This window comes from Mytilus californianus, unplaced genomic scaffold, assembly GCF_021869535.1.
Source record: "Mytilus californianus isolate M0D057914Y unplaced genomic scaffold, xbMytCali1.0.p SCAF_4, whole genome shotgun sequence".
NCBI classification, from domain to species: domain Eukaryota; kingdom Metazoa; phylum Mollusca; class Bivalvia; order Mytilida; family Mytilidae; genus Mytilus; species Mytilus californianus.
In genome coordinates this window covers 93,348,671-93,361,395 of record NW_026262690.1, presented here as the reverse complement: position 1 = coordinate 93,361,395, position 12,725 = coordinate 93,348,671, and the positions used below count along the sequence as shown (strand labels likewise).

The 12,725-nt window shown below is 30.5% G+C and overlaps 1 protein-coding gene across 1 annotated transcript in view; it reads left to right on the top strand.

Annotated features, from left to right (window-relative positions):
* Positions 1 to 12,725, top strand: part of LOC127737146 (probable serine/threonine-protein kinase DDB_G0268078) — a 48,966-nt gene that overhangs the window by 22,760 nt on the left and 13,481 nt on the right. Inside the window, exons 4-6 of the mRNA XM_052247678.1 lie at positions 396 to 510; positions 10,766 to 10,887; positions 12,160 to 12,282. Of these exons, the coding sequence (XP_052103638.1) occupies positions 396 to 510; positions 10,766 to 10,887; positions 12,160 to 12,282 (360 nt within the window). The remainder of the gene's footprint in view (positions 1 to 395; positions 511 to 10,765; positions 10,888 to 12,159; positions 12,283 to 12,725) is intronic.

Sequence of the window (12,725 nt, the reverse complement as noted above, 5' to 3'; positions counted from 1 at the left end):
CTACATGTTGCTTCCAGTTTTCATCAAGCTTGATACAATAGTATCTATGAACCCATTTTGATTTGTGACAGGCCAAAGGTCAAGAAGAGGATTCTAAACGGATGCACAGCTTTTGCAGTGCCTTTATGAAAATAAGAAGATGTGGTATGATTGCCAATGAGACAACTCTCCATCAAAGACCAAATGAGGAAAAATTCTTGTTACTTGTTTCAAACAAAGTTATAGGTTAATATTACTTTCACATGTGAACAAAAAATATGGGTAGATATCTTTGTAGTATACATGGAGCTATATTGGAAATCGAAGTTGCATGCAAATTTACACGTTTGCTAATACGGAACTACAGGTAATTTGAAGGGAGCATATTAAATTAAAAGATTACACATCTTTTACAGTTAATACCAAGCATAAGGAAGGTAACCATCAGACTGTTGACCATTCTGGGTTTTCTACAACAACAAAATATTATCCATGCTGATTTGAAACCTGATAATATTTTATTAAAAAAAAGTAAGTTACTATGTTCAAAATCTTTTAAGCTTACATCAGAAAGAAGTGGAGAGGGTGTCCATAGGCTTAGCCTGTTGCCAAATCCAATTCAATTTATTTAATAAAATACTGTTTAAAGTAGAGAAGTGAGAAACTACTTGCTGTTTCAAAATCAATAAAAAATTTGGTAATATTTACAAAAGGTTACACCAAAATTTTGTGGCTAACATAGTCCTTAATATGAATTTCTAACCAATGGTATAACATTTTCATTTTGTTGTACAAACATTGAATTAACCAACATTTTAGATTCTGAAACAGCAAATTTGATAATGCTGCTGATGATTTAACAAAGCCAAGGGTATCAACAAATAATACAGTGCAGGTGGATTCTGTCATTTCAAACATCTTTCATGCATGGGAAGCGGATATCATTTGGCAAAAACTTCTCAACGAATCACACACAACTAAAATATTGATTGATTGATTGTTGCTTGTTTAATGTCCAGTAGCAATTATTATACCCCACGCAACGAAGTTGCGAAGGGTATAATGTTTTTGACCTGTCCATCTGTCCGTCTGTCCGTCAGTCCGTCAGTCCGTCAGTCCTGTTCTTGTCATCGCAACTCCTCTGAAACCTCACAACAGAATTTCATGAAACTTTGTAGATAATAAGGACATACTATGTAGATGTGCATATCGACAGGAAATTATGATTTGATTTTTTTTCTAGGAGTTATGCCCCTTTGAACTTATTGGCCTCAATATACTACTGTAACAGTTTGTCATTGCAACTTCTCTGAAACCACACAACAGAATTTCATGAAACTTTGTAGATAATAAGGACATACTATGTAGATGTGCATATCGACAGGAAATTATGATTCAATTTTTTTTCTAGGAGTTAAGCCCCTTTGAACTTATTGGCCTCAATATACTACTGCAACAATTTGTCATCGCAACTCCTCTGAAACCACACAACAGAATTTCATGAAACTTTGTAGTTAATGAGGACATAATATGTAAATGTGCATATCCACAAGAAAATTTTTATCAGTTGACTTTTGTAGAGTTATGAGTCTTTGAACTTACGAATCTGGTGAGAGTTTGTTTGTCCAGTGACAATGTGAGGGCTTTGGGTATGAGAGCGTGCTCACAAAGGTTCTTTAATTTCATGCATATTCTGTATGATAATGTAGCTAAAGTAAATCAGGCATAGCAAAAATTGTTCATAACTACAATGAAATCGGGCATAGCACACAGGAATCGTAAATAACTAGTTTAATAATCAGGCATAGCAAAAAACAAATCCTAAATAACATAATTACTGTTATTGATGCATAGCAAAAAAAATGATACATGTACATTACTACAATTAATGAGGCATAGCAAAAAAAATTATGCATTCATGAATATTAATGGAAATTGCTGAAAGTCATTATTAAGTATAATTCGAGGTTCCCGGTGATAGTTCTGATTTCTTATGTTCGAAGGAGCCAAATGTCATTGGTTCTCTCTGGGCACTTTAGCTTCCTCAACAAATGAAAACTGACAGCCGTGATATTGCCAATAGTGCTGTAAGTTGAGTTAAACACAATCAATAAATCAATCAATCAATCAATAATTTTTCAAGGTTTTTGTGGAGCCTGCGACTTCTGTCCCAGTAAGCAAGACATAGGGATAGTGATCTGGCGACAGCTTAAATAATTCAGAAGGTAGAATACCTGGATGCTTCATACTTTGTATATAGATGCCTTATGTTATGAAGTTTCTGTCTGTCATATGTCCATTGTCTTTGACCTCATTTTCATGGTTCAGTGAATACTTGAAAAAAAAGTTTAGATTTTTTGTAATGTTAATTTCTCTCTTGATATGAGTAATAGGATAAATATATTTGGTATGTGCCTACCTTGCAAGGTCCTCATGCCTGTCAGAAAGTTTTCACTTGACCTCAACCTCTTTTTATGGATTAGTGAACAAGGTTAAGTTTTCATGGTCAAGTTCATATCTCAGATACTATCAGATAGGCAGGGCTCGACAATAACGCTTGTCCTATTGTCCGGTACCAGAGGAAAAAAAGGTCGGACAAGTAAAAGCCATATCAAGCTTGTCCGATGGGACAAGTTAAATCTTATCCAACTAACAAGACAGTTCAACATGGCACGAAAACGAATCAGCCCCATGTTTGATAGACCGTTCGGCACCGTAGGAGACATTTCAGGACCAAGACAAACCAGTACCTTGTTTCCCTACCTTATTCTGTTGCTTGATAATAAATATGATAAATTTTATTTAACAAAAATATCTAAAAAAATAATGAAATTATTGACCATAAAATTCATAAAATCATATTCGATCATATGTAGACCAAACAATTTTTGATTGCATTTGAATAGAAATTTTAATATATTAAAAACAATGCAGATTGTAGTAAGACATTAATCATAATAATCAATATTTTATCAACATAAAAGACCAGGATACAAATCAAATGAGTGTAGACTGACAGGCCTACCAGACTGTGCCTCATGTGCAGAGTCTGATGAGACTTTGGCATTAATGAAAACTATAACTTAAGTCGATAAGTCCTGTGACATGACTAGATTCAATTGTTCTCGACTCATATTTCTAAAAGGATATTAAATTCTTTTCTATTGTTTTAATTCATTTTGTTCATTGAATCAACTTAAAATCCAAAAAAGTTAATATTTAGATTTTTTTTGGACAAGTTACAATTCCATTCGGACAAGTAAGTTTTGGTATGTACTTGTCCTATTGGGCAAGTTGAAAAAAAAATTATGGTAGAGGCCTGATAGGTCTACTATATTTGGTGTATGGAATGATTGTAAGGTGTACATGTACAACTGGCAGGTGTCATCTGACCTTGACCTCATTTTCATGGTTCAATGGTTAAAGTTGAGTTTTTGTGTTTTGGTCTGTTTTTCTTATACTGTATGCAATAGGTCAACTATATTTGGTGTATGGAAATATTTTACGATGTACATGTCAGTCTGGCAGGTTTTATTTGACCTTGACCTCATTTTCACAGTTCATTGCTCAAAGTTAATTTTTTTTTTTTTTGTCTTATTTTCTTAAACTATAAGCAGTAGGTCAACTATATTTGGTGTATGGAATGATTGTAAGGTTTATATGTCTGTCTGGCAGGTATCATCTGACCTTGACCTCATTGTCTTGGTTCATTGCTCCTTAACCAGTTATCCTGGTTAGATACTATATGCAATCGGTCAACTATATTTGATGCATGGAATTAGTGTAAGGTTTACATATCTGTCTGGCGTGTTTGATCTGACCTTGACCCCATTTTCATGGTTCCTTGGTCAATATAAAGTTTTCATGGTTTGGTCTGTTTCTTGTTTACTATAAGCAATAGGTCAGCTATATTCCGTATATTGAATAAAAGTGTACATGTACTTCTGGCTTGTTTTATTTGACTTTGATCTCATTTTCTTGGATCATGTTAAGTTTATGTGATACTCATAGTAAAACATTATATGTAGGACTATCAACATAAAATCAAAGGTCAGTAAAGCAGGCAAGAAAGACATTTCAGCTTGTGCACTCTTGTGATATAATTTATAGTAAAGGTCCATTTTGAATATTTACATCCCAGCATTTTCCAATTATCAAGTATTGTCCATTGGAATTGAAGATGCTTTCTATTTTTTACAATCACATTCAAGGACTTTACTAATAACATCAAGGTTGTGTTTTGTTGTTTTGTCCCTTTGAAAAAGTCTAATTATAACTTCTTGAGGAAAAAATATTTCCTGATGTGTTATTGTTTCAGAGAGTAAGCGACTAGATGACACACATTCTAAAAATATGAGTTTCTGCTTTGTTCGTGTATATTAAATTGACCATTTAAATGTTTTATATTGTATTAAATTGCAATGTCATTGCTTAAAAAAGGGTAGACAGAAAAGATCTGCATTGAATTGACCATTTGTAGTTTTTCAATTGTTTAAAAGCAGATTATTACACACACAAAAATCAACAATCAATTGCTTATATTAAATTAATTTTTATTGTAAAAAATTGCTTTGTCATTTAATAGTTGTAAAGCTGAGTTTTAAATGAAAAATCAGAAAGATTTATAAATAATTTGTTAGAAGTCTATTTGACTTTCTGATTGCAATGAAAGGGTTATAGTGTATATCTTGGTTTGAAAAAAAAAGAGGAAAAAACATGATCCTGTAATTAAAAATCTGTAGCTTAATTGCAATAAGGGCTTGTTAAAATTTCACAATATTCTATGATTCATATTGTTAAAGTACTTGGAACATTGTCATTAGTACCTCTTGTTTTTTTGTTCCACTTGATTAATTAATTTAATATTTTAGCTGTGTCTTAATAATATTTTAAATGGAGAGAAATTATGGGTTGATTAGGGTAGTCCCCCATTATTTCATAAAACATTTAAATCTATTAAAGCAATAAATATGATAATAAGACTGATATTGTTATTCATAATAAAGATTTTAAATTTTCTCTTTTAAAGCTTCTGGGGGTCAAGATTTGTTAATTACTTTTATTGCCAGACCGCACTTTAAAGATTGGTATTGTTGACACTTTTAATACCAAAGGGATCAAATTTTCTGAACAGATTGTCAGTCATACGATTGTTTACTGGTACTATATTGAAGAATATGATTCAATTTACAATTTAAATCGACATATTTGTTTTAAAAACCAAATCTTTAAATATATTTAATTGTGCAGTCATAAGTTATCCAGTTTTGCATTTGGAACATTGTTTACAAACTTGAAAAATATTTTTTTTTACAATATTTGAGATTCAATTTACAATTTGAATGTCCACAATTAGGAAATTTTTTTTTATTGAGCATGCATAATATCCAGAGTTTTTTCTACTTGAAAGTAGACTTAAGTTTCTGCATCAGATTTGCATCTAAAAGAACATGCTGAAAGATTATATATAATCTTGAAACTGATCTCATATTCATATACAAAGAAGTGGGGGGAAAATCTGAATTTTAAATAGTATTTAATAACAGTTTCTAATTATCACATTTGTCAGTAAGTTTCGTGGTTGGACCATAGTTTTTAGATAAAGATTAAAGGAATGGAGAATAAGATTAGAATTACAATTTAATTAGACATGTTTGTTTTAGAAAGCAATATTTTTATTTTGCATTCAAAATGATATCTGACTTTTTGCACTTGAAAAGTAGACTGAAGTTTCTGTGCCAGATTTTGTTTCCATTTAAACATGATGTAAAAATTACATAAAACCTTGAAACTGCTGTCAAAGAAGAGAAAAATTCAGAATTTTAGATAGTATTTGATAACAGTTTTGGATTATTTTATTGGTCAATATAATTGTATTATGGTACTGTTTTGGTAGAAATTAATGTTTGTAAATTGTATAACTTGTAATTCTAAAGTGTTTTTTTTTTTTTTTTTTTTTTAAATTCAGTATTTATTAGTTTATTAGTAGAGCTTAGTATTCACATTAACATGTTCTCATCTTACATATATATACATGTAATATATGCCACTGAACATTAAACCTCCATTGATTTTATTATGATAAATTGGTGGTCTAGATATTGAGTCATCTTTTTCTTTTTTAGTAGAGCTTAGTATTCACATTAATATGTTCTCATCTTACATATATATGCCTGTAATATATGCCACTGAACATTAAACCTTCATTGATTTTGTTATGATAAATTGGTGGTCTAGATATTGAGTCATCTTTTTGTTTTTTAGTAGAGCTTAGTATTCACATTAATATGTTCTCATCCTAAATATGCCTGTAATATTTGCCACTGAACATTGAATTTCCATCGATTTCAATACAATAAGTTGGTGGGCTAGGTATTGAGTCAGCTTTTAAAAAAAGTAAATAAAACATTATGTAAATTGGAACTGGTCAAAAGAATTAATGTCAAAAGTACAAGTTTAAATGGTCAATAATAACATTAGAAATAAAATAGTATTATTCTCATGTGTAGTCAAGGTCATTAAACAACCCTGTAATTAGAGTTCATTATGAGTTGGGTGGTCAGAGTATTAAGTGGGTGTCTAGATTAAATAGTAGACTGCATAAATAATGTCAATGGTACAAGATTAAATAGTCAGCTATATTAACAAAAGTTGAATAGTAACAAGAGTTTATTATGATAAGGTTGTGATCTGAGTATTAAGCTAGTATCAAAATAAATACATAACAGTACCAATTTTCGTGGATTTTGTGGGTAAACTTGAACCAATTGTTCAATTCAATTCAAACCTTTATGAAGTACAAATTTTCTATAGTGAATCAAATAGCCATGAAAATACATTTTTTTCTAAATCCAGGATAATCGGTACCAACATAAATAAAAGTGGCCGAAACGTCTTACAAAATGGTTTATTTACTACAATAAAATAAATAAATGAATCGACAGTATACAATATAAATTGCAGTGGGTCTGCAGATAAAGAAGCAAATTCTTATATGCAACATTTGACCCCATACACAATATATATATATATGTGAATTTCAGTTATAGTGTCTACTTATTTTGTATTTGTCACAAAGTTATTGTTTAAAGTTTATATGGTAATATATATTTGAATTGAACAGTGACTGGATGACATGATAAAGCCAATAGTGTTGACAGTGGCATTAAACACCAACAATCAATCAATCAATCAATCAAGCTCACACATACATAGTGTTACAGGATTTGCTGATTGACTTCTTATGTCAAAATACACACCTATGTCTAGAGGAAAGGACATCAAAGGATATTTGCAACAAATCTCAGAGTGGGGGCTATATTGAACATGTCCTCTGTTTCAATTTACAGTCCAAATTTCCTGTTATTGGACCTGATTGACCCTCTATGCAGAATCTACATATTAGATTTCCGTTAATTTTTTCTCATCCTAAATATCCATGAAATATTTGCCACTGGACATCAAAGGAATACTAACCAATCTAGTATTTGTTATAAGCTGTTGGAATCAATATTTTTTCAGGCAGAACTCATTAAATTCTAAATGTTAATATTTAATTAGATCTGCTTTAATTTCAAGACAATAAAATAAAATCTAAATAATTTATATTGTAAATGGTTAATTCAAATATGAGTGGTTATTAAAGGTAATAATATAAAAAACTATATAAAAAATAATTTCATGGTCTGTGTATTGAGTCAGTTTCTAAATAAATAGTTAGTTTCTAAATAAATAGTTTAAATGGATTTTTGATACATTACTGTAATTTACAGAACTTCAATTGGGAAGCCGAGTTATAGCAAAAGAGTTATAGCAAAATAACGGATTTAAATGACCAACAATAAGACCAGAAGTAAAATAGGTAGCGACAAGTTGTCACATAAAGACAAATTAACTTTGATCTACAACAAATCCTAGGTAATTTACTTCGCTTTCTAATCTGATTTTAAAATGGATTTTAACAATTTACAGTCAATTGTTACATATAAATCGGTGTTATTTCATCTGAACCGATACAGATCAGCAAGATTACGCGTAATATCATCTGATTCAGTGAATTTGATGGGTTTTAATAACCTCATATTGCACAATTCAGTGATGGGATAATCAATTTATCTTTTATCTAGTCTCTGCATCGGTAACTTAATTCCGCAAGACCATTAGAAGAAAATAGCATTTGCTAGTCTTGATGGTGAAAATCATTTATTTTATTTGATTTAAAACAAATTCATTGTCTTTGCACATTGGACATAAAATTTTATTTGATTTTTATAATTGTATAACTTGGGAATTTTGTCCATAATGTTTAAGATGTTTATTTGTCACATAAGGAAAATAAATGTCTAACTGTGATACAGTTATGCTTTATTATCGGGAAAAGCCAATCTGATACTGTCACAGCGTTTCTCAGTATCATTTATTTTATGTTTACAGACTTAGATGAATAATTTTGCTTTTAAATATCCATTCAGCTTGTACATGATTGATTTGACTTTTGGGGATTAGCTACATTTTTTAAATTTGAGTGTTTGATAATGGGGAAATCCAGAATACCTGAAAAATATTGTGGAAAAAAATCTAAACAAAATGGGTATTGAGGGTTCATTTATTTTCATGGGTACTAATTTTTCCTGGATTGAGGAAAAATTAAAATTTCATGGTTTAAACATAATCTGCATTTCAAATCAATTAGAAAATTGGTGTACTTAGTAAAAGACTTAACTTGTGGTTAACTCACGAACTCATGAAAAATAATATCCAAGAAATTACAATAATCCACAGTATTATAAATATATCAGACACAATAACAGAAATATATCAATTTTAGGAGTGTTGTATAAAAGAAGGAAACAATAATTCAATTTAAAAAAATTTATAAGGAAATAAAAAAATGACTAAAATACATTTAATGAAAAATTTGGAAATTCCTATTTCTTTTGTTTCTAGGTGTATGTCCTTCTTATGAAATATCTTTCTGAATTGTTACAATTAGTCATATTTTTAGTGTATCCTATATTTGTCATAGGTGTTCTTTTATGTAAAAGTTTTTAAAGTGAATTTTATTTAGAAAATATATTATTTTAGAAAATATGAAATTATGAAATAATTGTTTGACAAATTTTAATTTAATTACTCAGGTAAATTTGGTGAAACATGTCGCTTATTAATAATTGCTCATAGCAACACTTTGGTATCTTGTCAATTGTCATTAATTAATCTGAGCAATATTATGTTTTAATTAGTATTATAAATGTAATTAACTTGTATATCTCTGTAATTGACATTATTCATATTTCACCTTTGGACATTTTTGAACAGTAGTATTAATACTCAAATTATCTCAATTATCAAAATTATCAATGTCTGTCATTTTATGAGTAGTTTTCAGCATTCGCCTTAAATATCGGGGTCGAACAGTTATTCGTGAGTGTAGTCTCTGCGGTGTTATCCAGATAGGAGTGCTTCAAAAGCCAACCAGGCTCAGCTACTCAGGAGAAACCCGTACTCAAAAGACAGCTCAACACAACTGTAATCGTTCAAGCCGGACAACATTAACTTGGAATATTTCAAACATTTTGGACTTAAACTCAAACTGTGAATGGATTAGTGAAATTAGTGACTTTGTTATTTGGAACATTTGGACTTTATTTATTTGTAAATTGTTTTGGCATCATTATCATCATTTAGATCTGTTTTTATATAAAACTGTTAAACTTGCTGCTTGCTTTATAGTTTTGCCTACCATCGCTCAAGTCTTGTGAAAGCCTGACCTCCTGTCCCTTCGGTTGTGCATGTTCGATAGTCCCCCTTAAACTTGACGTGCACTGGCTCTTGGTGACATATTTCTAATTGCTAATTCGTTTTTGCTATGCCATATTTATTTTTTAAGTTATAATATTATCCTGAATATGCATGAAATAATTGCCACTTGACGTTATGCAAGCTTTGTCTAAAATTTCACACAAGAAGGAACAAAAGTAACAAGGAATGGATGGTCTTCTTATCATACCTCCCAACTTTTGAAAATCCCCATGGGTGTTTTTTGTGTAGATTTTCTAAAAATTGTGTTATAGAGTTTTTTTCACCATCACAATTGTGTAATCGGGTCAAGTGGTCAAAATCGTGGAAGTTGGTAGGTATGTGCAATGTGCTAGCCTTCAGTTCAGGAGATTTGGGTTTGAATTCCCTACTGGGTCTTGTGTTCAGGTCAACTTTAAGTCTTGAAAATTAGCATTTATGCTTCTTTCCTGGGTAGTTGCAATTAAGGAGTAATAGCAAAGACTGGTGTTCATGAAAGGGTGACATGTCTTCTTGCATATATTTTCACTATTTTAGTTACCAAGATTGAAATACGGTTCAGTGTAAATTTGCACCTGCTTTTTTTAGTGATGTTCTAACGATTGATTGCAAGAGAAAATAGGACAGTTGAGGCAATCCAACAAGAAAATTGATTGTAAAATTTCATAATCAATTATAATCAGTTTACTTTGAAAGGCTGGAAGCCCACTTTAAATGATTGCAGTATCCATGCAAGGCCAAAAATAAAATTTGAATTGTTTGATATTGCCTACCTACCGACCTTAAAATCAGCCTACCCGAAAAAATTTATGACACAAATCGTTTCAATTTTTTTTGAAAGATTTTTTCCTGATCTTATGTCATTTTCTTATCTAAAATATGTAACTTATATTGTTGCCCCCATCCCCGATTTAGATATTTTACTGTATTCCTTTAATTTAATGTTACAATAAAAGGATTTGTTTTACTTATATGTTTTAAATTTCAGAGGATGACCTTGGATCATTGAAGGTTATAGATTTTGGAAATGCCATCCATCACATACATAAAGAGGTTTCTCTTTACTATGAAGATTTTCAGGTTCAAACACCACTCTATAGAGCACCTGAGGTGAAGAATTTATATTTTTATTCTCCTTAACAATGTCTTTATGAAAAAAAAACATTCTTATTTCTCAAAAAGATTTTTTTATTTCTCAATAAGAGTTACTAATTTCTCAATAAGAAATAAAACAAACAAAACCATTGCAAAAATATGGCTAACCAACTAGTTTTTTGATATGCAATTTTAGACACTCCTTAATTGTCCAGAACAGTTGACCTACTCAATAAACTGCAACATGCATCTACAATATAAATGACAAAGTGTAAGAAAGTTCTTATCATGCCTATAAATGCAAAATGTGTTGATAATCTACCTGTTGAACTGGTTTGATGTAAACTAAACTCAATAAATGGAAAAGGCGGGAGAACAACCTTTTGTAATCGAAAAGATCAAACTAAAAATGCACTGACAAATTACGCAAGCTAAAAGCATTCAAAATGAAATTAGTTTTTAACAGCAGAAACCATTCATGTCTTAACCAATTTCGGTACAGAAAGGTCAATTTTGCCTTAAGGAGTTGCAATCTTAGTTTAAGTAACATTACATAATTTATGAACTGGAAAATATCAAATAAGATATATCATTTTAAATCCTATGCCAGCAATAAAAGCACTAGCTGCTGGTACCCTTAGGACTGAGTCTACTGCAGGGGTCCAGACCAAGTTGTAATAAAGAAGTTATGCTACATGTATTGATTTCTGTGCATGATACATGTTTCTAGAATATTCTCCCTTATGGACACTGGAGACCAAAATTAATGAAGATCAAAAATAGAAATCACTAGAGCTTAAAACTTAGAGGGCCTAAATAGGACACCAAAAATTATCTAAGGTCAACATTGACTGAAATCACTTAACACACATAAAACATTATTTACAATCGACCATTGTTAGAATAAGAAATTAAAAGAGTTAACACTGAATGCATTACTCCAGATTTTATTGATGTGTAAACTAGACTTTTGTTTGTTTTTGAGTAAATTATAAAAATAAAATGTGGTATAAATGCCAATGAGTCAACTCTCCACCAGAGACCAAATGCGTAGAAGTTAACAACGGAACGGTCTTCTTGTCCATTTAAATAAACTCTGGAAAAAAGTCAGGTCTAATATTAAAATAATTCTTTTCGTAGAAATTTAGGTAAAAAAAAAATAAGAGGTCCACCTGGGTATTTTGGGGATCAAATTTAAAGAAAATAATGACTTAGCATTATTTAAACATGTGCTTGATGTTTAATTAAGCCAGTTATAGTAACAAGAATATACTTTTATTATTACAGGTAATATTTGGTATTCCATTTGGCTCAGAAATAGATATTTGGTCAGTTGGATGTATCTTGGCAGAATTGTATGCTGGGAAACCACTGTTTCTTGGTAGTGATGAGAAATCCATTGTTAAAAAGGTAACTTGGTAGTTAAACAATTTTGCTAGCCTCAAATTAAAATAATTACATTTCATGTACGTTTCACGAGAATCCGTTAGTTTGAATGGCTAACAACAATTGTGCATCATTGAAAAATTAACTTCATATCAAAATGAAATGTTACAGTCGTGATGACATGTGCTTCCACAAAAAAGGTAAATAAAAGAAAAACTTGATAAAACTTTTTTTTCATGGTCTTAGCATAAAAATGTAATTATAAGAAATAAATGCTTCTTTTAGTAATTTGATAGGGTTGTAGAATTGTTGATCGTGCACACATTTTTTTGAATGAAGCGCTTTCGCATTTCATACAAAATGTGCTTCAGTCAACTTTTTTACACCCCAATAGAATTACAAAAAGAAGCATTCATTTCCTAATTAAAGTAAATAGAGTTTATTATCAGATACAACATACTATGTAC